General features: G+C 46.6%; 1 protein-coding gene across 1 annotated transcript in view; it reads left to right on the forward strand.

Moving 5' to 3' along the window:
• The first annotated feature begins 556 nt into the window (after positions 1-556).
• The window catches only part of LOC132890283 (cytochrome P450 2D3-like), a 61,964-nt gene continuing 36,490 nt past the window's right edge, over positions 557-26,030 (forward strand). The window contains exons 1-4 of the mRNA XM_060927097.1: positions 557-718; positions 11,077-11,236; positions 11,356-11,508; positions 11,618-11,778. Of these exons, the coding sequence (XP_060783080.1) occupies positions 557-718; positions 11,077-11,236; positions 11,356-11,508; positions 11,618-11,778 (636 nt within the window). The remainder of the gene's footprint in view (positions 719-11,076; positions 11,237-11,355; positions 11,509-11,617; positions 11,779-26,030) is intronic.

Consider the following 26,030-nt stretch of genomic DNA (forward strand, 5'->3'; position numbering starts at 1 on the left):
CCCTCCACACACACATACTCATCAACACCCCCCCGAACAAGCTGAACTGACTTTAACTGACTTCACTGCACTATCACTATTTGCACTACTGTTTATTCATACCATGTTTTGTATATACTGCAAATATCTATATATCATACTATTGCACTATAGTTCATTCATATTGCACATTTTGAACATACTGTAAATATCTATCATATCATTATACCATTCCATACCCTGTAATTCCTGTACATTTATATTTATGTATATTACACTTATGTAATTTACTGCTATGCACTTCTGGTTAGATGCAATCTGCTTTTCGTTGCCTTGTACCTGTGACATGTGCAATGACAAAATTGAATCTAATCTAATCTAATCTGCAAACTCCACACAGAAAGGCCCCCATCGGCCACTGGGGTCAAACCCAGAACCTTCTTGCTGTGAGGCAACAGTGCTAACCACTACACCACCATGCTGCCTTGTTCTGTAAATGATTAACAAACTCTCTTTGCTATGAGGACCTGTCATTCCAGAGGTTTGTAGAGTATAGAGCAGCAGTACAGCAGTCATCATGCTGGGTTCCTGGATCCTGGCTGTTGTTTGTGTCTGCCTCCTCTTCCTCTTCATCAGGATCCAGAGACCCACGAACTTCCCTCCTGGACCACGACCTATTCCTATATTCGGGAACTTGTTTCATTTTAACATCAAAAATCCTCTGAAAGACTTTGAGAAGGTACAATTTCATATTATCTGTTAAAAATGTGATCATTTGTGTAAGCAGTTAATGAATGGTTTGTAGTTGGGACAGGCAGGATACTTTAGTTGACATTTTATTTTTCTTATTTTGCTTTTCAGCTTATGCACACAAAACAGACTGAGATGCACATACACACTTCTCTGCTCATCAACTCTCCCTCTCCTCTCCCGTCATCACTGAAAAAGAGGAGACAAACAGCCACACATTACATTACATGACATTTAGCAGACGGTCCTATCCAGGGCAATGCACAACAAGTGCAAAAGTCAGATACAAGAAGTGCTGAACTTCTAGACAAGAAAGTTCTAGTGCCAACTGAACAAGTGACTGAATAACACTTAGTATAATATTCTGTTGAAGTACAAATACTCAACAAACATCCAAGGAAACAAAATCAACCATACAAATCAACTGACAAAGAGAAAAAAAAACTAAAATAGCTAACCTGAGGCTTGACAGTACACAGCCTGGATTGGTCGAGACTGATACACAATTACAAGGTGGGCAGGGAAGTGGGGGAGAGGTGCAGCCTGAAGAGGTGAGTCTTCAGTCTGTGCATGAAGGTAGTCAGGGAGTTGGCAGTTCTTACCTCAGTGGGAAGGTCATTCCACCAACGGGGAACCAGGACAGACAGCAGTCCTGAGCAGGCTGGGCAGGAGCAGAGAGGGGGAGGGGCCACTCCCACTCATCAGTCTAACACTGATGTCAGCCCTCCCATGTCACCCCTCTGCTTGTTGAACTGCACTAGCTACCTGTCACAACTCACATCAAATTTAAGACATTGGTGCTAGCTTACTAGCAGGGGTGCAGTTGGGACCCTTGGGGGGGGATGTGTCCCCCCCAGAGTCATGGGGACATCAATCTGCCCCCCCCCACACTTTTACAGGGCAAAAAAAACCCCACATCTTGTGTTATTGTTCATGGTAGAGAGAGTAAAAGCGGAGCGAGAGGTGCAAATGTTCGTTACATTGCATGTTGTATTATATACAGACCAGAGTCGAGCTCTCACTCTGACATAGTATGTCAAATTAGTTAGGCATCAACCGTCTCTGGTTCAGGGGTCCTGAAGGAGGTGCCTCATTGGCGCCTGTGACAGTGATAGCGGTAACCATAGTGACCACTAATCTATCTGACTGACTGACTTTAATGATTATGCCTATTCTCAGTAGTAGCCTAACAACTGCGTGTGAACTATGAAGCCAACGAAAAAACAAAGCTATTACAGTGTTTTTTCAAAAACCAAATCATGTACAGTGTAAGTAGGCTATCCAATCCCTTACATGTTGTCTGTTGACCGTATACAGTTCCCATAATGTGTCAGAGCCATGTTCGTTTGTAATGGGGAGCAGCTAACAGGCTATGGTAATGTAAAATGATCTTCTTTAGTGTATGTGTATCCATATTATGCTAATGTTAAAATTAGCTGTCAACGTCAATGTGTTAAGGCAGGTTTCACGCAGATTAATTTAGCTCTTCCTGACATAATTCCAGCAAGTGATGCGCCGTTTTGTTAGTCAACGTTGCTGGAAAGTGAGGCAAAGAATGCAAAGAGACATCCAGGGCTGCTGGCTGGCTGCTGCTCCCACACACAACAGGCAGGCAGGAAAGTTAGGGCGCAGCTTCAGGTCGCCCAGCCCGCTAAGCGGGAATAATTGGAACTCAACAAATACAAGACAGTGTTAAAACAAGTAACATTTTGAGGGAATGTGTGTGCATAAAGATAACGTGTCAACTTTCATTTCCCATATGTGGCAAGAAATAAGCCTACAAACAATGAAGATCGTGCTTCATCTGAGTGGCAGTGGCCAGCAGTAGGGAAATGAAAGGAGGAGAGAGGTTTTTGGGTCCTTTACATAAGCTAATCTGTTTCTGGGCAGTAAATTTGTTGTAAAATTTGCACTGGATGGAATTAATTTAAAACTGTCATGTAGACTACTTTTTTAGGCTACTATTTTATTTTATGTAAAAGTGCTGTTAAAGTGTTTGCAAGGCACGCTAAGGGGGAAACAAATAATTTCAATTGTATTTTATTTTTTTGTTCATAGGGCTTTTTCTGTTTTCTCAAAGAATTAGTATGGTGAAATGTTTAAATAAAACATATTTTGCAGAAGGCATGAGGTTTTGTGTGATAATTGATTGGCACACTAGACAAATGAAATATCTATCATGTATGGGTATTGTTGATCAGGTAAGCCTTTGACAGTCATTGTTGCACCATAGTTTCAAATAAGTATCGAATTTTTATTGTTTTTATTGCAAACCACTGGCCCAAATGACACAAAATAACTAATCGAGCACCAGTTAAGGTTAAAGTTAAAGTAATTAAATACAAAGCTTAAGTTAAAGTAATTAAGTACTAGCCTAATTGAGGTACAGTTGAAATGCTGACAGCTTGGTCCCCCCAGTTCTAAAATCCTATCTGCACCCCTGCTTACCAGGCTCTCAAGGGGTTAGGGCCAGCATACCTCCTGAGACTGATCCGACCCTACATGCCAACTAGATCCCTATGCTCCACTACTACTGGTCACCTGGCCTCTCCTCTCCGCTCCTGCCCAGCCTGCTCAAGACTGCTGTCTGTCCTGGTTCCCTGTTGGTGGAATGACCTTCCCATTGAGGTCAAAACTGCCGACTTCCTGACCACCTTCAAACGCAGACTGAAGACTCACCTCTTCAGGCTGCACCTCTCCCCTTCTTCCCTGTCCGCTGTTTAACTGCGCTTTGGTCTAGACCAACCCAGGCTGTGTATGGTCTAGCCTGGGGTTAGCTGTTTTTGAGTTCTCTATTTAGTTATACTTTATATGGTTGGTTTGTTTCCTTGGCTGCTTGAGTATTGGTATTTCAACAGCATATTACATGAGGTATTGCTGTCATTTGTACAGTTGGCACGAGAAATTTCTTGTCTACAAGTTCAGCACTTCAAGTACCTGGCTTTTGTACTCATTATATGTCGCTCTGGATAGGACCATCTGCTAAATGCCATGTAATGTAACACAAACTCAGGTGTGATCAATTTTGCTACTCCCCTCCTCTGGCCTTGCTCTCCATTCACAGATGCTTGACCATGCCCCCGCAGCCACACCTTCTAATAATTATTTTCTTTTCTAATCATTTTTATATCATTACATAATTATGTAACATTATTTTATTTGGAGAACAATCTGTTACAGATGCATGATTGTGTGTGTGTGTGTGTGTGTGTGTGTGTGTGTGTTTAAATTAAGATTAAAAACAGACAAATCCAAAACATTAATGAATGGCAAGGTCAATATAAGGAAAGGATCACATGATGATGAACTAACAGAGGTATATGTTACAGGTCAGAATTGTAGGTCAGGTGGAATTGTTGAACCTAGGTTAGAATTTTTAATTAAGTGCATATTTTGCTCCTTGTATGAGGGAGACTTACTCTATCTTGGGTTAGGATTTAAGAAGACTTTGCATTTTAAACTACTTGATGATGTAATAAGACTGGACTCATTAATAAATTCAAAATATATATCACACTGTCCATCACAGTTGTTGCTGGTCTAGTGGTTAAGGTGTTAGGTAAATGATCAGAAGGTTCTGATTTTGAATCAGCTAGATAGCTTTTTGATTTTGTGAAATTTGATCATTGTGATATATGTTTATTTCTGTAATATCTCACAAAATATCAGGCCATTCTGTGGCTGGGAAGTTATTTAATTTGAGGGCATTCCCTAGCAAATAATGTGTATGAAATCACTCACTTCAGGCAGTCAAGCAAACAGAGAAAGTCCATGTGCACTTGTGCAGGTTCACCTTCTTCTTCTTTTGTGTTTTACGGCAGCTGGCATCCACAGTGTTGCATTACTGCCATCTACAGGTTTACCTTGACCGTGCACTGACAGTTACATCATTCTGTCACTAAACGAACAGCTGATCACACCGAGGTGCTCTCTGACTGCCGATATTTATTAGTTTGGTCCTGCGTTTCCTTTCCTTCACAACATAATGTCTTTTCTTCTTGCTTTTCATTACTGTAGCCAGTCTTTCACATTTCATTCACGTCCTCCATTTTTCTCTCCCGTTTCAAATTTGTATCCCACAATGCCTTGTGTGAACGGGGAAAGCCCACCACGTGATGCATGATGTAGTTTCTTGTATTGGGTCATGGTCAGGGATTTGAACCAGAATTTTTTTCCTATTGGTTCGTTCCGAACAGAAACAGAATTTTAACGTTTCTAGTTTTGGGTTCCACCATTAAATAGACGTTCCCGAACCGGTTAGAACAAAAAAATTTCGTTCCTGGAACAGTTAATAACGTTCCCTGTCAGCTGTTTAAAAAATGGCTATAAAATTATGTCTCTGTCTCATCCAGCTTAAGCCAAATGTAGGCTAATTCTATTACAACCTTCATTAAATAAGACAAGAAATAATTCAGAACAATTATTATTTCAAATGTTGGCGATTTGGATTCTCAGTATGTCTTCCCGTCTACACAAACAGAAAAAGTGCCAAAAATGAAAGATAATTCGTTTAGTGTGTTACCAAAGGCTAATCAGGCCCTATGCATTGATAGGCTAACAGAGGTTAACGTCATTTAATGTTCGCGAGCCTCTCATTAACGTGGACAAATATATTGATATCATGTTTGAAATTGACGTTTTTGAATAACGATAGACTGCAATATTTACCTCTTATTTAAGATGTGGAGACGTGATAGTAGTCCACCCTCCCGCTCTCTCCATTCAGTCAGTGAACGTCACACAGAAAGTGAACCCCAGTGGGTCATAGAAACTTGCGCAGGAGAAGAATGACTTTTTTATTTGTAGGCTACGGAAACTTTGAGGAACGAAATAAAAACCAGTATTAACCGGTTACCATTATTTTTAATAAGCGTTTCTGTTCCGGAACATAAAAAATAATAAAGTTTCTGGTTTCGTTTCTGTTCCATGTGAAATAGAAAAAGTTCCCGGTTTTCATTTTCATTCCTTGAACCGGTTCAAAGCCCTGGTCATGGTGAAGCAAGAAATAATAGTGGAGAATTTAGGGCCACATGGCTTCAAATTCATTCATTGTTCTATTTAAAAAAAACTAATAAAATTGGATGTCTGTGATTCGAATTCAGTAGCTTTTGGTCCACTAAACAAAAATAATTGGGTGTCAGGGAAAATTCTTTTTATGACCTCCACTTGAAAAATCTGAAAGGCAGTCTACCTTTAAGTATGAAAAAATATATGTAAAAAAATGCTGAATAGGTAGACAGACAGATAAGAGGAAATACTTGGTAGGTGTAGAAAGAGAGGAAATGGATGGAAGAAAGAGAGGCAAAAGAAATGATTGAAAATCTCTTTTAAGTTATCTTAGATAATCCAAAATTTTACGTAGGTTGGAAATTATGAACTCAGTTAAAGGTGAGCTCATAGGACTTGATGTTTCAACCCCTCAGATAAATCAGCACTCTGAATTCTTGAGTGGAAAAGGGGCTAATCACATCCTTGGGGTCATCAGGTGGGCACCTTCTTCATTGATATTTCATTGATAGGCCCATGACACCTCCAGAAGGCTCAACAGTGACACCCATCCCAGGTGTGCTCCCCTCCGCTTTCACCCCTCTTGCTGGTCATTTCGCAGCCCACATGGGATCCTTTCTTTTTAGGCAGATCCAGCTGCTACTTCATTCTGCAGCCTCTGACAGTGACCTTGCAGCTTGTCTGAGGGCCTGGTCTCAAACTCCCATCCTCTTCAGGAGCTTAGATGTTGAGGTTTTGGATTACCACTCCTCCAGCTATTCACCATGCTTTTGAGATGGTTCCTTTCTTCCAAACCACCTTCATTTGCCTCCACAGGAACTGTAGAACATTTGGAACATTTTTATACAGCCGGTATGGGACTCTGTTTGCCCCTGGAGCTGAATCTGCCACAGCTTTTTCGACCTCGCTCCATCTTGGGGGGGGGCTGTCATCCAACTGATGTTCTGGTCGAGGCATGGGTGGCATGTCTAGAGGTAATTCCCTTTTCTCCCATCTTTGGTTGTCTGTGCGTTGCTTTCAGGTGATCCTCCAGCTCCCTCTTTGGCACCTTAAGTGACCCACTCTTTTCTTTTGCCAAGAGTCCCTTTACAAATCTGAAGGGATCCTTTTAAAAGGATGTTCTTATCCTCTCCTTCTTCTTGCGTCAGATTCTTAGATTTTCTTCTCTCCACAACCTTCCCAAGTGCTTCTTTAGGTCTGCTTGCAGGACATTGATGCCCTCCCTCTCCTCCAGTGAGTATTTCCTCCAGCATTTTCTCAACTCCCTTCTCTTCTTGATAAGGCACTTGATTTCCTACTGCCTTCTGGACTTAGAAGGGGTTGTTGTTATGGCTTTCTTCCCTAGCTGTTTGATTCCAAACCTGTCTGCACCATAAGAGTAGATCAGTTTGCCCATTTTCTCCAGTTTCTTCTCCGCTGCGCCTTGGAGACTGTGCATGATCTTTGTCAGGTCTGTGTCGATTGTTGTCCACTCTTTCTTGCTGCTGGACTTTGGCCACTTCACTTGAGGTCTGTGACCTTGAATGTTGTTCTCCAAAGCAGGCTGCATCTGGCTGGGTTCTAGATTCTCAAATCGTGTGCTTGAATTATTCTCTTCTGATGTTGGGATACTGATGCTCGGTGGACTGTGGGTTGCATCCTGACACTGAGCCTCACTCGACTTACTTGACTTTTCTCTCAAGAGATAATGGTCTATGCGAGGTCCCGACCTCACCTCCTTCACACGCTTCATCCGCCCTTGGTGTATTTTGAGGCCTTTCATGGATGTTACCTTGGACCAGTCACAGCTACATATTCAGAGCTCTTGTCCTGCAGCTGATGATGCCATACCAATAATTCATATAATTAAAAAGCTGTATTCATAGCAGAGTCGGTTACTGGGTTGTCAGTCAATGAGTCATCTTGTGCCACCGCTTTTTGCAGACTCTTCTTCTTTTGAATTTTTGTAGCCATGGGGGGTGACTCCTATTCACTTATCGGAGTGACGGAGCCTGCCATCATGGATAGCTATTCCATGACAGCCCTGTTGGGATCTTTCCCTCATGTCAGCTGTCTTTCCATGCTGTCACATGGTCTTTCCCTTGTTGTCAGCTGCACTTTCATAGCAGTGACTGGAATTCTCCAGCTTGTTAGTTGAGCTCATAAGACTTGATGTTTCAATCCCTCAGATAACTCAGCACTCTGGAATCTTGAGTGGAGAAGGGGCTAATCACTTCCCTGGGGTCATCAGGTGGGCACCCTCCTTCACTGATGTTTCACTGATTGGCACACGACACCTCCAGAAGGCTCAACAGCAACACCCAGTGTTCCAGGTGTGCTCCCCTCCACTTTCTTCCCTCTTGCTGGTCATTTTGCAGCCCAGATGGGATCCTTTCTTTTTAGGCAGATCCAACTGCTACTTTATTCTGCAGCCTCTGACAATGACCTGACTGCTTGTCTGAGGGCCTGGCCTTAAACTCCCACCCTCTTCAGAAGCTTAGATGTTGAGGTGACTATAAACCCTCTACAGCCGACCTCTACCAGGAGGACCTTGGTCTGCCAGCCTCATTGTTCTGCCTCTGCTGCTAGGCCAGCATATTTCAGTATCTTATGTTCATATACTTCATCAACCGCAGCCTCCCATGGCACAGTTAACTCCAGAATGTATAGGGACTTCTGTGAGGTTGACCATAGGATCATATCCGGCCTGTGGTTAGTTATGATTATTTCTGGCTGAAAGATGAGACTTTGGCCTCGGCCAACCTGCATTTTTCCAGTCCCGGGCAGTATCCAGGAGGGCTGACTCCATCCTTTTACAACCCTGATTCCAAAAATGTTGGGACAAAGTACAAATTGTAAATAAAAACGAAATGCAATAATTTACAAATCTCAAAAACTGATATTGTATTCACAATAAAACAAAGACAACATATCAAATGTTGAAAGTGAGACATTTTGAAATTTCATGCCAAATATTGGCTCATTTGAAATTTCTTGACAGCAACACATCTCAAAAAAGTTGGGACAGGGGCAATAAGAGGCTGGAAAAGTTAAAGGTACAAAAAAGGAACAGCTGGAGGACCAAATTGCAACTCATTAGGTCAATTGGCAATAGGTCATTAACATGACTGGGTATAAAAAGAGCATCTTGGAGTGGCAGCGGCTCTCAGAAGTAAAGATGGGAAGAGGATCACTAATCCCCCTAATTCTGCGCCGACAAATAGTGGAGCAATATCAGAAAGGAGTTCAACAGTGTAAAATTGCAAAGAGTTTGAACATATCATCACCTACAGTGCATAATATCATCAAAAGATTGAGAGAATCTGGAAGAATCTCTGTGCGTAAGGGTGAAGGCTGGAAAACCATACTGGGTGCCCGTGATCTTCGGGCCCTTAGACGGCACTGCATCACATATAGGCATGCTTCTGTATTGGAAATCACAAAATGGGCTCAGGAATATTTCCAGAGAACATTATCTGTGAACACAATTCACCGTGCCATCCGCCGTTGCCAGCTAAAACTCTATAGTTCAATGAAGAAGCCGTATCTAAACATGATCCAGAAGCGCAGACGTCTTCTCTGGGCCAAGGCTCATTTAAAATGGACTGTGGCAAAGTGGAAAACTGTTCTGTGGTCAGATGAATCAAAGTTTGAAGTTCTTTATGGAAATCAGGGACGCCATGTCATTCGGACTAAAGAGGAGAAGGACGACCCAAGTTGCTATCAGCGCTCAGTTCAGAAGCCTGCATCTCTGATGGCATGGGGTTGCATTAGTGCGTGTGGCATGGGCAGCTTACACATCTGGAAAGACACCATCAATGCTGAAAGGTATATCCAGGTTCTAGAGCAACATGTGCTCCCATCCAGATGACGTCTCTTTCAGGGAAGACCTTGCATTTTCCAACATGACAATGCCAAACCACATACTGTATCAATTACAGCATCATGGCTGTGTAGAAGAAGGGTCTGGGTACTGAACTGGCCAGCCTGCAGTCCAGATATTTCACCCATAGAAAACATTTGGCGCATCATAAAACGGAAGATATGACAAAAAAGACCTAAGATAGTTGAGCAACTAGAATCCTACATTAGACAAGAATGGGTTAACATTCCTATCCCTAAACTTGAGCAACTTGTCTCCTCAGTCCCCAGACGTTTACAGACTGTTGTAAAGAGAAAAGGGGATGTCTCACAGTGGTAAACATGGCCTTGTCCCAACTTTTTTGAGATGTGTTGTTGTCATGAAATTTAAAATCACCTAATTTTTCTCTTTAAATGATACATTTTCTCAGTTTAAACATTTGATATGTCATCTATGTTCTATTCTGAATAAAATATGGAATTTTGAAACTTCCACATCATTGCATTCCGTTTTTATTTACAATTTGTACTTTGTCCCAACTTTTTTGGAATCGGGGTTGTAGATGGTTTCCCAGGAAGTTGTCCAGCTTTCACAAAGGAGATGGTGTTTTAACCCAGGTAAAAAAAAATCACCTTGGTTGAAATTTTTTGATCTGTAATTTATACATTAAGGGCAAGATGAAAGCACAAAAACCAGGAAACAACCAAAGTCAAGTCTTACCAGAGTACTGAAATATTAACAGTCAAGTCTTGGTAAAGTCTGGCAATAACACAGAGTGTTTACTTCAGAATTGTGTGTAGTGAGAGTCCTATATATTGTGAGCTGTGATTATGTGAAGGCATGAACAGGTGTGCATGGTTAAAAATCCGGTCACTGTGAATGTGAAGGTGTGTGGGTGTTGTAATCTGTTGTTGCCATTTTTATAGGCTGCAGTGTGTTCTGTTAAGTGGAGTTTGGTGTGGTTTCTGGCATAGATGTGACACCCTTAACATTAATAATCCTCTGTAAAGATCTGAGTTAAAAACATGTTTGGGTCTTTTGTACAGAGATGATAGATGATACATCTATGATTAAAGAAAATTATGATGTTCAGTTTGATCCAGACTTGTGCAGAAAATAGTTGTTATCTACCATAGGGGCACCCTAAAAGGTGTGCTTGCTTTTTTTTTTTTTTTAAATAGCCATGTGGGCACCTAAGGGTGCAGTCACCCAACAGTGTCTGCTAGTGGGGTCCCCCTACTGGTGGTTGTCAGATGAGTTTTGTAGCAGCAATTTCACTCTGAGGTTTGAATTTATAACACTGCCAGAACTTTGTCGTTGGCCATCTTTTGTCACAATCAAATTGGTTTACGAAGTTTTGTCTATGACAACAAAATTGTGTTGAAAATCTCACAATATAAGCCAGCTTATGACAGAACAGCAGGCATGTTACCTCATGACACATTTGCAATGTGTGTATGTTTTGCTGAAATAATATTTGTTGAATATTGCATGTTTAGTTGGCTGAGCAATATGGAAACATTTACAGTCTGTATATTGGGACAAAACCAGCTGTTGTTCTTCATGGTTTAAAAGCCATAAAAGAAGCTCTGGTGACCAAATCTGCAGACTTTTCAGGACGCCCAGACTCCATGGTTAAGGACGTAACTGAAGGAAAAGGTGAGCTCTGTGACAAACAATTACTCATCCCTCATCACCAGACTGTATTAAATTTATTTTGCAAATGTATTGTTAGTGCAATACTAATGTGTGTTACTAATATGAGTAAAATTAAACAGGAGTCGTAATAGCTGATTATGGTCTTCAATGGAAGGAGCATCGGCGCTTTGCTCTCATGACCTTAAGGAACTTTGGCTTGGGGAAACAGTCTATGGAGAAGAGGATTCTTGGAGAAATTGAACACGTTGTTGCAAAATTGGACAAGCATGCTGGTATCAACATGTTACTTTATTAATCATGTTTCTGTTGATTATAGCTGCCCAATAAAAAGTCTTTTACAAAGCAAGTAAAAACACATCAACAAAGCTTGTCTATTTGTAGGAAGCTCCATGTATCCTCAGACTCTGTTCCATGATGCAGCATCAAATATCATCTACCTGGTTTTGTTTGGTACTCGCTATGACTATGGCGATGAAACCCTTAAAGTCTACATTCGGCTGTTTACTGAAAACGTAAAGCTCGCTAATGGACCTTGGGCAATGGTAAGCTCAAATCAACTCTATTTTAACTGTGTAACACTGTTAATAATAGACATTGTCACAAAACAAGTTTACAGAAATTTTGTAGATTTAGATCCATAGTGGGCAAGTGGCATCAGTGACAAGAAAAACAAAAAAAAAACAACCAAACAAACAAAAAAACCCTGAGACAATGTGAGGAAAAGGCCTTGAGAGAAACTAGTCTCAAAACGGAACCCGTCCTCATCTGGGCAACACCAGATTATAAATATGTTAATATTTAATATTTAATATAAATAGGTTGGGCTAGGAATCGAACCTGGGTCGCTTGTGTAGTAACACAGCAAACCCCCACTAGGCCACCAAGGGAATGACTTAAATGCACAGGAGTGAGACGAAAGTTAGATTTCAAACAGTTTATTTGCCAAAGTCCAGAAGTCCAGAAAATCCAAAGTTTGCAAAAAAGCAAAAATCCACAAAAGAAAAACCCATCACACAGGAGATACAAAAACATCCAAAAGTTCAAAAGTCCAGAAATCCAAAAACCAAGGCAAAGAAAGCAAAAATCCAAATGCTCAGATGATACAAAAACGGCAAGGGTCCATGTAAACAAAAACAGTCCAAAAGTCCTAAGAGAGTAGAGATCCAAAAGCACAAGTAGACAGGCAAGGTACACAGAACAAAGGTGACTAGTAATGCACAGCACAAAAGACTCAGTGACTAGACACACAAACTGGGGTAGTATAAATACCCAAGGTAATTGAACACATGACCAGGACAAAATTGGCAATTAAGAAAGGGCAGGACAGTTAACAAGGCACATGACTAACAAAACAGAGAAGCACATGGCTGTCAAAATAAACACAAACCCCCTAGCTGTCAAAAGAAACATAACAAGTAAAAGATACAATAGCAGCCTCTAGAGGCCAAGATAGTCCCAAGCCTAACAGGACCCCCCCCCCAAGGAGCGTCTCCTGACGTTCCCAGGGTGATCAGGATGGGCCAAATGGAAGTCCCGACAAAGTCCTTTGTTGAAAACGTCCTGAGCAGGGACCCAACAGCGCTCAGGGCCATAGCCCTCCCAGTCAACTAGGTACTGGAGACCGCTACGGACCTGGTGGGAGTCCAGCAGGCAGTGCACAGTGAACACAGTCTGTCCATGGAGGATGCGGGGAGGCAGAGGATTCCTAGGGGCAGGGGCATAAGGGGACGACAGTACAGGCCGCAACAGGGACACGTGGAATGTGGGATTGATTCTTAGAGACCGGGGCAACTGGAGTCGGTAGGCAACTGGGTTCACTCTGCGCACTACTTTGAAGGGGCCAACGTAACGAGGGGAAAGTTTGCGGTTCTCCACCTGTAGAGGAAGGTCTTTAGCGAACAACCAATCCCGCTGCCCAGGGCGAAAACTGTGGGCGGGCCGTCTATGGTGGTTGGCCTGAGTCTGGTTGGCCCTGGAAGTGCAAATGAGAGTCCTCCGGACCTTGTTCCAGGTCTTACGACACCGTCTCAGGAACTGATTAACTGAGGGCACCCCAGTGTCCTCCTCCTGTTCCAAAAACAAAGGTGGCTGGAACCCAAATTGGCATTGGAATGGAGATAACCTGGTGGCCGATGACTGAAGGGTGTTATGGGCGTAGTCCGTCCATGGCAACCAGGTGCTCCATGATGTCGGGTTGTCCATAGCCAGGCCTCGCAGGGTGGTTTCCAGGTCCTGGTTGAGCCTCTCAGTCTGGCCATTTGACTGGGGATGGAACCCAGAGGAGAGGCTGGCAGTGGCCCCAATCAGCTTGCAGAACCCCCGCCACACTCGGGAGGAGAACTGGGGCCCCCGGTCGGAGACGATGTCCTGTGGGAGTCCGAAGACTCAGAAGACATGAGTGAATATTAGTTTGGCAGTCTCAAGGGTGGAGGGGAGCTTGCACAGAAGTATGAAACGACAGGCCTTAGAGAACCTGTCGACTATAACTAGAATGATAGTGTTACCTTGTGAAGCTGGAAGGCCCGTGATGAAGTCGACCGCCACATGAGACCAGGGACGCTGAGGAATGGGCAGAGGATGCAGGAGGCCCTGGGGATGCTGCCGTGGGTTCTTGCTTCTGTTGCACACTTCACAGGACAGGACGAATGACCTTACTTCTTTCTCCATGTCTGGCCACCAGAAGCGTCTCTTCAAGAAATCCAGGGTCCTCCGGGCCCCCGGGTGAGTGGTGTGAGGGGACGAATGACCCCACTGGAGAACCTTGGCCCAAGCTTGGCGTGGAACGTACAAGAGACCAGGTGGACCCGTTCCAGGACCGGGGTCCTGGCGTTGAGCTTGTCAGACAGCCTCTTCAACACCCCAGTGGACAGGGGCCACAATCCGGGACACAGGGATAATAGGCCCAACTTCACTCTCCCTGTTAGTGGAAGAGAACTGTCTGGAAAGGGCATCGGGTTTGGTGTTCTTCGAGCCGGGGCGGTACGACAGCGTGAAATCGAACTGACTGAAGAACAAGGCCCATCTAGCCTGTCGTGGGTTGAGTCTCTTGGCTTGCCAGAGGTACTCTAGGTTTTTGTGGTCCGTCTAAACCAGGAATGGGTGTTGAGCTCCCTCCAGCCAGTGCCTCCACTCCTCAAGGGCCAGTTTGACCGCAAGCAGTTCTCGATCACCCACATCATAATGGGACTCTGCAGGACTCAGACGGTGGAAGAAGTATGCACAGGGGTGCAGCCTTCCATCCGAGCATTGAGAGAGGACAGCGCCGACGCCACTGTCCAAAGCATCCACCTCAACAATGAAGGGTTGCGATGTGTCAGGGAGGACCAGAATGGGTGCAGTACAGAAGCGGTGCTTGAGGTCCTTGAAAGCCTTCTCAGCTTGAGGAGACCAGACAAAAGGCCCCCCTGTCCTTTTGGTGAGGTCAGATATGGGTGCTGCTACCGAACTGAAGTTTCTGACAAACCTGCGGTAGAAGTTAGCAAATCCTAAAAAACGCTGAACTTCTTTCACGGACTTGGGAGTGGGCCAGTCCCGGACGGCCAGGGTCTTGGCTGGATCCATCTGGAGTTGTCCCATCCATACAATAAAGCCCAGAAAGGAGACCTTGGGGACATGAAACTCATATTTCTGGGCCTTTGCAAACAGATTGTTCTTTAGCAGCCTCTGAAGAACCTGACGGACATGGTGGCGGTGTTCATGCAAGGTCTTGGAGAATATCAGAATGTCTTTGAGGTAAACAAAAGCATATTTGTTGATCATATCCCTCAGGATGTCATTGACAAGGGCCTGAAAGACTGCTGGTGCATTGGTAAGTCCAAAGGGCATCACTTGGTACTCATAGTGTCCTGAAGGGGTGTTAAAGGCAGTCTTCCATTCATCTCCCTGTCAGATATGGATGAGGTGGTATGCGTTCCGTAAATCCAACTTGGTGAAGACTGTAGCACCTTGGAGCAGGTCGAATGCTGTGGACATCAGTGCAAGGGGATAACGGTTGTGCACTGTGATCTTGTTCAGGCCCCTGTAGTCAATACACGGTCGCAGCCCCCCATCCTTCTTGCCAACAAAGAAGAAGCCTGCACCAGCAGGTGAGGTGGAGGGTTGGATGAATCCAGAGGCCAGGGAATCCTTGATGTATTCATCCATGGCCTTGCGTTCTGGCTGAGAGAGGGAGAACAGTCTGCCCCGAGGAGGGGTAGCCCCGGGGAGCAAGTCTATGGCACAGTCATAGGCACAGTGCGGAGGAAGAACAGTGGCCCTACTCTTGCTAAAAACCTCCTTCAGATCCCAGTACTCTGTGGGAACTTGAGATAACTCGGTGAGATCAGGGGGCTCGGCAGGAGACACAGGAGAACTAGAGAGCAGACAAGAGGCATGGCATGTAGGGCCCCATTCCACAACCTGGCTTGTTACCCAGTCTATTCGAGGGTTGTGGCAGGTAAGCCAAGGAAGGCATAGAATCACTGGGAACTCTGGTGACTGAATCAGGTGCAGGGATATTTCTTCTTTGTGACCTTGGGACTGGAGAAGGACTGGAGAAGTTACCTGGGTGACTCTTCCGTCACCTAAAGCTTGGCCATCCAGAGCAGACACAGACAACGGAACTTCAAGAGGTGCAGTAAGGACATTGATTCTTTGGGTGAAGTGAACATCCATAAAGTTTCCAGCAGCCCCAGAGTCTAACAAGGCTTGGCAAGAGTGGACAGACTCACCCCAGGAGATGGAGACAGGGATGTAGACTCCTTGGCTGTTAGGGTTTTGCTGGGATTCGAACCTGGTTCGTTGGTGTGATGATCCAGCAAACCCCCACTAGGCCACCAGGGGAATGACTCAAATGCAGAGGCGTGAGGCAGAAGTAGAAAAAGTAACAAAAGGTTTATTTATACTATGTACACTATATACAATCCAGGGCAAAACAAAAAAAAACAAAAACAAAGAGTATAATTCAAAAAGAAAAAGGCAAAAATGCAAAAGCTCAGAAGATCCACAAAACACAGTACAAAGGAAACTGGAGATAAACATAACAGCACAAAGACTCCGTGACAAGAGGACTGAACTCAGGGGTATAAATACACAAACTAATTAAGGACACAGGTGAAGATAATTAGGACTAACAGGCAATTAACAAAAACACAAAACACAGGAACAGTGGCAGCCTCTAGAGGCCAAAATAAACAAGACACGAAAAGGAAATAACAGCGGCCTCTAGAGGCCAAAACAGTCCAAGTCCTAACAGGACCCCCCCCTCTAGGAGCGTCTCCTGACGTTCCCAGGGCGATCCGGATGGGCCGAATGGAAGTCCCGACACAGTTCTTTATCTAGGACATCCCGAGCAGGAACCCAGCAGCGCTCCTCAGGACCATAGCCCTCCCAGTCCACCAGATATTGCAACCCGCCGCGGACCCGGCGGGAGTCAAGCAGGCGATGCACAGTGAACACAGTCTGCCCCTGGAAGATGCGGGGGGGTGGGGGGTTTCTAGGGGCAGGGGCATACGTAGACGTCAGTACAGGCCGCAACAGGGAAACATGGAAAGTGGGGTTGATCCTCAGAGTCCGGGGCAACTGGAGCCGGTAGGAGACAGGGTTCACCCTGCGCACCACCTTGAAGGGGCCAATGTAGCGAGGAGCAAGCTTGCGGTTCTCCACCCGCAGCGGAAGGTCCTTAGTGGACAGCCAAACCCGCTGCCCAGGGCGGAAAGTGTGTGCAGGTCTTCTGTGGCGGTTGGCCTGAGTCTAGTTGGTTCTGGAGGTCTGTATGAGGGTCTTCCTGACCTTGCTCCAGGTCTTGCGACACCGTCTCACATATTGGTTGACCGAGGGCACCCCCGCGTCCTCCTCCTGGTCTGGGAACAGAGGTGGCTGGAACCCGAATTGGCACTGGAATGGCGACAGCTTGGTGGCCGATGACTGCAGGGTGTTGTGGGCGTACTCTGCCCATGGCAGCCAGGTGCTCCATGATGTCGGGTTATCCATAGCCAGGCCTCGCAGGGTGGTTTCCAGGTCCTGGTTGAGCCTCTCCGTCTGACCATTGGACTGTGGGTGAAACCCAGAGGAAAGGCTGGCAGTGGCTCCGATGACCTTGCAGAACCCGTGCCACACTCGGGAGGAGAACTGGGGCCCTCGGTCTGAGACGATGTCCTGTGGAAGACCAAAGACTCGGAAGACATGATTAAATATAAGTTTCGCTGTTTCAAGAGCAGAGGGGAGTTTGCACAGAGGTATGAAGCGGCAGGCCTTGGAGAATCTGTCAACAATGACCAAAATGACCATGTTACCTTGTGACTCAGGGAGACCCGTGATGAAGTCGACTGCCACGTGGGACCAGGGACGCCGGGGAATGGTCAGAGGATGCAGGAGACCCTGGGGACGCTGTCGTGGGTTCTTGGTTCTGGTGCAAACCTCACAGGACAGGACAAATGACCTTACTTCCTGCTCCATGTTAGGCCACCAGAAGCGTCTTTTCAGGAAGTCCAGGGTCCTCCGAGCTCCCGGGTGGGCGGTGAGAGGGGAAGAGTGACCCCACTGGAGAACCTTGGCCCGGGCTTGATGTGGGACGTACAAGAGGCCCGGTGGCCCCGTCCCAGGACCGGGGTCCTGGCGTTGGGCTCGTCGAACAGCCTCCTCAATACCCCAGCGGACAGGGGCCACAATCCGGGACACCGGGATAATAGGCCCGACTTCATTCTCCCTGTTAGTGGCAGAGAACAGCCTGGACAGTGCGTCAGGTTTGGTGTTCTTGGAGCCGGGACGGTACGAGAGGGTGAAGTCAAACCGACTGAAAAACAGGGCCCACCTAGCCTGTCGAGGGTTCAGTCTCTTGGCTTGCTGGAGGTACTCCAGGTTCTTGTGGTCAGTCCAAACCAGGAATGGATGTTGCGCTCCCTCCAGCCAGTGCCTCCACTCCTCAAGGGCCAGTTTGACCGCTAACAGTTCTCGATCCCCCACATCGTACCGGGACTCCGCAGGACTCAGGCGGTGGGAGAAGTAAGCGCAGGGGTGCAGCTTTCCTTCCGAACGTTGAGAGAGTACCGCACCGACACCACTGTCCGAGGCGTCCACCTCCACGATGAATGGTTGGGAGGTGTCTGGGAGGACCAGAATGGGTGCCATGCAGAAGCGGGCCTTGAGGTCTTTGAACGCCTTTTCTGCCTGAGGAGACCAGCCATAAGATCCACCTGTCCCTTTGGTGAGGTCTGACATGGGTGCTGCCACAGAACTGAAGTTCCTGATGAACTTGCGGTAGAAGTTAGCGAATCCTAAGAACCGCTGAAACTCCTTAACAGACTTGGGAGTAGGCCAGTCCCGGACGGCCAGGGTCTTGGCAGGGTCCATTTGGAGTTGGCCTGTCCGTACAATAAATCCCAGAAAGGAGACCTCGGGAACATGAAATTCGCATTTCTGGGCCTTGGCGAACAGATTGTTCTGTAGCAGCCTCTGGAGAACCTGGCGGACATGGTGGCGGTGCTCCTGCATGGTCTTGGAAAAGATAAGGATGTCATCGAGGTAGACAAAGACGTACAGGTTAATCATGTCCCTTAAGACGTCGTTGATTAGGGCCTGAAAAACAGCTGGTGCGTTGGTGAGTCCGAAGGGCATCACCTGGTATTCGTAGTGCCCAGACGGGGTGTTAAAGGCAGTCTTCCACTCGTCTCCCTGTCGGATACGGATGAGGTGGTATGCGTTCCGTAGGTCCAACTTGGTGAAGACGGTGGCGCCTTGGAGCAGGTCGAAAGCAGTGGACATCAGCGGAAGGGGATATCGGTTGCGCACAGTGATCTTGTTCAGGCCCCTGTAGTCAATACATGGTCGAAGCCCCCCATCCTTCTTGCCGACAAAGAAGAAGCCGGCACCAGCAGGTGAGGTGGAGGGTCGAATGAACCCAGAGACCAGGGCGTCTTTGAGGTATTCCTCCATAGCCTTGCGTTCTGGCTGAGAGAGGGAAAACAGTCTGCCACGAGGAGGGGTAGTCCCAGGGAGCAAGTCGATGGCACAGTCGTAGGCCCGGTGCGGAGGAAGAACGGCGGCCCTGCTCTTGCTGAATACCTCCTTGAGATCCCAGTAATCTGTGGGAACTTGAGATAACTCGGTGAGATCAGGGGGCTTGGCAGGAGACACAGGAGAGCTAGAGAGCAAACAAGAGGCATGGCATGCAGGGCCCCATTCCACAACCTGGCTTGTTACCCAGTCTATGCGAGGGTTGTGGCGAGTAAGCCAAGGAAGGCCTAGAATAACTGGGAACTCAGGTGAAGGAATCAGGTGCAGGGATATTCCTTCCTTGTGACCTTGAGACTGGAGGAAGACTGGAGAAGTAACTTGAGTGACTCTTCCATCACCTAATGCTTGGCTATCGAGGGCAGACACAGACAGAGGGACTTCAAGAGGTGCAGTAGGTATATTGATGCTTTGGGCGAAGTGAATATCCATAAAGTTCCCAGCCGCCCCTGAGTCTATCAAAGCTTGACAAGAGTGGACAGACTCACCCCAGGAGATGGAGACCGGGATGTAGATTCCTTGACCAGGGAGTCCGGGAGAGAGGGTAGGCCCCATCACAACCCTCCCTCGGCTGGACGGGGCGGTCCTTTTCCCAAGAGTTCGGGACATGATGCTCGGAAGTGACCAGGCTTGCCACAGTAGATGCAGCACTTGTCCCTCCTTCTGCGCTCCCTCTCAGATGCGGAGAGGCGAGTACGACCCACTTGCATGGGTTCTGGACAGTCACTGAAGGAGGTAGATGGTCTCCAGGTAGAGGTAGGGAGGCTGGGGGGGCTCAAGGCTTGGTGGCGTTCTCTCATCCTGTTGTCCAGATGAATAGCATGTGAGATGAGGGTTTCGAGGTCACTTGGGCATCCAATAGAGGCCAGACCGTCCTTGATGGGGTCAGACAGACCATGGTGGAAGGCTGACACCAGGGCAGTCTCGTTCCATCCACTTACTGCTGCGAGTGTTCGGAACGAGATGGCGTAATCTGCGACGCTTCCTCCTTGCCGGATGGACATGAGCTTTCGGGCTGCGTCGGTACTGATGTCTGCCTGATCGAAGACCCGAAGCATCTCTTCAGAAAACAGCTGGAAATCAAAGCACTCAGGTCCCTGTCTTTGCCAGATAGCAGTAGCCCAGGCTCGCGCCTTACCAGCTAATAAGGTGATCACAAAGGCAATCTTGCGGCGATCCGTAGTGTAGGTGGTAGGCTGAAGCTCAAAGGTGAGTTGACACTGGGTAAGGAACTCTCGGCACTCACTGTGCTTGCCGTCATACCTCTGTGGTGCAGGAAGGCTGGGTTCGCGAGGTGAAGAAGGCAGCATGGCAGGAGGCACTGGAGCAGGAGTGGGAGCTGGATCAGGAGCAGGAACTGGATCAGGAGCAGGAGATGCAGGCAGAGATGTCAGCTGTGCCAGGGTTTTCCCAATTTGCTGAAGCAGTTCCTCGTGGCGAGCAAGGGCCTCACGTTGGCTGGTGAGCGTACGTCCATGAGCGTCCATGGTCGCTCCGAAGCGTGTCAAAGCTGCCATAATTCCCTGAAGGTTGGCCGGGTAGACAGTTGAAGCAGCCTCTGCTGAGTCGGTCATGACGGAGTCTTTCTGTTAGGGTTTTGCTGGGATTCGAACCTGGTTCGTTGGTGTGATGATCCAGCAAACCCCCACTAGGCCACCAGGGGAATGACTCAAATGCAGAGGCGTGAGGCGGAAGTAGAAAAAGTAACAAAAGGTTTATTTATACTATGTACACTATATACAATCCAGGGCAAAACAAAAAAAAACAAAAACAAAGAGTATAATTCAAAAAGAAAAAGGCAAAAATGCAAAAGCTCAGAAGATCCACAAAACACAGTACAAAGGAAACTGGAGATAAACATAACAGCACAAAGACTCCGTGACAAGAGGACTGAACTCAGGGGTATAAATACACAAACTAATTAAGGACACAGGTGAAGATAATTAGGACTAACAGGCAATTAACAAAAACACAAAACACAGGAACAGTGGCGGCCTCTAGAGGCCAAAATAAACAAGACACGAAAAGGAAATAACAGCGGCCTCTAGAGGCCAAAACAGTCCAAGTCCTAACATTGGCCAGGAAGTTCGGGAGAAAGCGTAGTCCCCGTCACAATCCTCCCTCGGCTGGACGGGACGGTCCTTTTTCCGAGAGCTCGGGACATGATGCTCGGAAATGACCAGGCTTGCCACAGTAGATGCAACACCTGTCCCTCCTTCTGCGCTCCCTCTTGGATGCGGAGAGACGAGTTCGGCCCACTTGCATGGGCTCCGGACGAACACTGGAGGAGGTGGACGGATTCCAGGTTGAAGCAGTGAGGCGAGGGAAGCTCAGGACTTGGCGACACTCTCTAATCCTGTTATCAAGACGAATGGCATGTGAGATCAGAGTTTCAAGGTCACTTGGCATCCGATAGAGGCCAGGCCATCTTTGATGGGGTCAGACAGACCATGGTGGAAGGCTGAAACCAGGGCAGTCTCATTCCATCCACTGACTGCTGCAAGCATCCAGAACAAGATGGCGTAGTCTGTGACACTTCCCCCCTGCTGGATGGACATGAGTTTCCTGGCTGCATCTTTGCTGATGTCCGCCTGATCGAAAACATGAAGCATCTCCTCTGTAAACATCTTGAAATCGGAACACTCGGGTCCCTGTCTCTGCCAGATGGCTATTGCCCAAGCTCATGCCTTATCAGCTAACAAAATTATTACATATACAATCTTGCGGCGGTTCGAAGTGTAGGTGGTAGGCTGGAGCTCAAAGGTGAGTTGGCGCTGGGTAAGGAACTCCTGGCACTCACCGTGCTTGCTGTCATACCTCTGTGGTGCAGGAAGGCGGGGTTCGTGAGGTGAAGGAGGCAGCATGGCAGGAGGCATTGGAGCGGGAGCAGGATCAGGAGGAGGAGATGGGGACAGAGGAGTCAGCTGTGCCAGCGCCTTCCCAATTTTCTGAAGCAGTGCATCATGGTGAGCAAGGGCCTCATGTTGGCTTGCAAGTGTTCATCCATGAGTGTCCATGGTAGCTCCAAAGCTTGTTAAAGCAGCCATAATTTTCTGAAGTTTAGCCGGGTAGACAGCTGAAGAAGCCTCTGCTGAGTCAGTCATGACTGAGTCTTTCTGTTAGGTTGGGCTGGGAATCAAACCCGGGTCGCTGGTGTAGTAACACAGCAAGCCCCCACTAGGCCACCAGGGGAATGACTCAAGTGCAAAGGAGTGAGACGAAAGTTAGATTTCAAGCAGTTTATTCGCCAAAGTCCAGAAGTCCAGAAAATCCAAAGTTTGCGAAAAAGCAAAAATCCACAAAAGAAAAACCCAACACACAGGAGATACAAAAAACATCCAAAAGTTCAAAAGTCCAGAAATCCAAAAATCAAGGCAAAGAAAGCAAAAATCCAAACGCTCAGAAGATACAAAAACGGCAAGGGTCCATGTAAACAAAAACAGTCCAAAAGTCCTAAGAGAGTAGAGATCCAAAAACACAAGTAGACAGGCAAGGTACACAGAACAAAGGTGACTAGTAATGCACAGCACAAAAGACTCAGTGACTAGACACATAAACTGGGGTAGTATAAATACCCAAGGTAATTGAACACATGACCAGGACAAAATTGGCAATTAAGAAAGGGCGGGACAGTTCACAAGGCACATGACTAACAAAACAGAGAAGCACATGGCTGTCAAAATAAACACAAACCCCCTAGCTGTCAAAACAAACATAACAAGTAAAAGATACAATAGCGGCCTCTAGAGGCCAAGATAGTCCCAAGCCTAACAAAACACTGCGATTATAAATAGTTACAAATAACCAATTGTCACTTCAATATTGCCTGACCACTGTTATTTGGACTAAGATTTATGCTAATGGCTTTAAATTCCATATTAGTGTTGGCAAAATCACAACTCAACATTAGAAAAGTTATTATATTTATTATTGAGTTATTACAGTCAGTGCAAATGAGAGCAATAAGCAATGTCTTCCAAATAATATCATTTTGGACCTGATATATTCCTTCAATGTTTTTTTTAAATGCATTTAAACAATGAGTCAAATATTTGTATAGTTGGATTATTTTCAAAAATCAGTTAGCCAGTGGAGTGAATTTTCAGTTACGGGGTCCCTGGCTGTAAAAAGTGTGAACCTTTGAAGAAAGTTTATGCTTAAAAGAATCCATTTTTTTCGTTTGCTTTAGTTACTGTAGATATTCTTCAGTTTGATATCAATTTGTATGAAGTGTCGAGGTGTATGTTGCTCTTTAAAGATAAATAACTAAAATCAAATTAAATTCAAATTCGAGCACATTCAGAGGATTACTTGTTATCTGCTTTCCAATCCCCTTGGGCCACTTTTGAGGAAAGCTGTCAGGTTTCGTGTCAGCTGTTTCAGCATTTCAGAACAGTCACTGAGTTATAAGGAGGTCTGTGTTGATGGACATGAGCTTCAATGCTGCACACTCACAGTTCCAGAATCAAGTATTTCAACTGAGACACCATGTCATCAACACAAATCCACACATTTTAATAAATTGTATGTGCTTAAATAGTGTAATATAATACACTGATTTGTTTATTTCCATCATTAACAGTGTAGCCATAAAACAGTGAAACTGGAAATGTAATTTGTAGCCTGTATATGTTTGTGATAATAATAATAATAATAATAATAATAATAATAATAATAATAATAATAATAACCGGTTTCCCCCACAGTCCAAAGACATGCAGGTTAGGTTAACTGGTGACTCTAAATCAACCATAGGTGTGAATGTGAGTGTCATTGGTTGTCTGTGTCTATGTGTCAGCCCAGTGATGACCTGGCAACTTGTCCAGGGTGTACCCCGCCTTTCACCCGTAGTCAGCTGGGATAGACTCCAGCTTGCCTGCAACCCTGTAGAACAGGATAAAGTGGCTAAAGATAATGAAAATGAATAATAATAAACTTTATTAGACACAGGGTTTCAAAAGCTGACACTTATTTACATGAAAGCTGTGCATGGCAAATAAACCGGGCGAGGTTTTGTTGCCAGGCAAAACAAACCTCACCCGGTAGCAAAGGACTGGAGACCAGAGGTTTAAGCTGGGATACATGAAAGGGAGGGTGAACACATCGCATGGTGAGTGGTAATGCGAGTCTAACAGAACATTGGTTGATTACCTTCTTGATGAGGAATGGTCCAAGGAACCTGGGTGCTAGCTTGCGAGAGATGGTCCTAAGTGGCAGGTGGCGCATTGAGAGCATAACTCGTTGACCTACTTGGTAGGTAGGTGCCTTGGAGTGACATTTGTCGGCCTGCCTCTTGGATGCGAGTGCAGAGTGAATGAGCCTTCTCTGGGCCAATGCCCATGTCCTCCTGCAGCGGTGTATAAAGTGCTGGGCTGAGGGTACAGTGACCTCCTCCTCTTGGCTGGGGAACAGTGGTGGTTGGTAACCTAGTGCGCACTGGAATGGAGAGAGACCTGTGGCAGAGGGAGAGCGTTATGTGCATATTCGATCCAGGGTAGGTAGGTACATGCTCCAAGAACTGGCATCCCTGGACACCATGAACCTGAGTGCAACCTCCAAAGCCTGGTTCACCCGTTCTGCCTGGCCATTGGTTTGTGGGTGGAAGCCTGAGGAGAGACTACAGGTGGCCCCGATGAGTTTGCAGAAGGCTCTCCAGAACTGTGCAGTGAACTGAGGACCCCGGTCAGAAACAATGTTGGTAGGCAGACCATGTAGGCAGAAAACGTGGTGAATGAGTAGTTCTGTGGTCTCTTTGGCTGAGGGCAGCTTGGGCAGAGGAATGAAATGGATGGTCTTAGAAAAATGGTCAATAACAGTGAGGATACATGTCTTGCCACCTGAGTTGGGGAGTCCTGTGATGAAGTCCAGGGCGATGTGAGACCAAGGTTGATGCGGAGTCGGGAGGGGTCTTAGCAAGTCAGCAGGGGGTTGATTGGCCGTCTTGCTCCAGGAGCATGTGTCGCAGGCTGCCACGAACTCCTGGACGTCCTCCTTGATGGATGGCCACCAAAAGCGCTGCTGAATGAGTGCCAGGGTTCGGGCAGCTCCCGGATGACAGGCCAGCTTGGAACCATGACCCCACTGCAGCACCTGGATTTGCACAGGACAGGGAACAGATGGTTAGGAGGAGTGTTGTTGGGGTTACCTTCATCGGGGTCCTGCTCCAGGGCCTTCTGCATGAGCGTCTCAACCTCTAGAATGGCGGCTCCCACCAGGCAGTGTGGAGGAAGGATGGTCTCGGGCGGCTTGGACTCCTCTTGGTGGGAAGAGAACATCCTGGACAGGGCGTCGGGTTTGCTGTTCTTGGAGCCTGGGCGGTAGGAGAGCATGAAGTTGAACTGGGAGAAGAAGAGAGACCAACGGGCTTGACAGGAATTCAGGTGTTTGGCAGACTTGAGGTACTCCAGATTCTTATGGTCGGTCCAGACTAGGAAGGGGAGCTCTGACCCCTCGAGCCAGTGCCTCCACTCCTCCAAGGCTAGTTTAACAGCCATTAGTTCTCGGTCACCGATGTTGTAATTCCCTTTGGCTGGGGATAGGCAGTGGGAGAAGAAGGAGCATGGGTGGACCTTGTCGTCACTGGCCCTCTGGGATAGTATAGCTCCAACCCCTGACTCGGAAGCATTGATTTTGACAATAAACTGCTTGGTTGGATTGGGTGTGGTGAGAATGGGTGCTGTGGTAAACCTGTGCTTGAGCATGGAAAAGGCTTTCTCTGCTTCCTCCCCCCACTTAAATTGGGTCTTGGTCGAGGTCAGGGCTGCGAGAAGTCCAGCCACTGTGCTGAAGTTGCGAATGAAGTGCC

The sequence above is a fragment of the Neoarius graeffei genome, chromosome 8 (genome assembly GCF_027579695.1).
Source record: "Neoarius graeffei isolate fNeoGra1 chromosome 8, fNeoGra1.pri, whole genome shotgun sequence".
In the NCBI taxonomy this organism is placed as follows: Eukaryota; Metazoa; Chordata; class Actinopteri; order Siluriformes; family Ariidae; genus Neoarius; species Neoarius graeffei.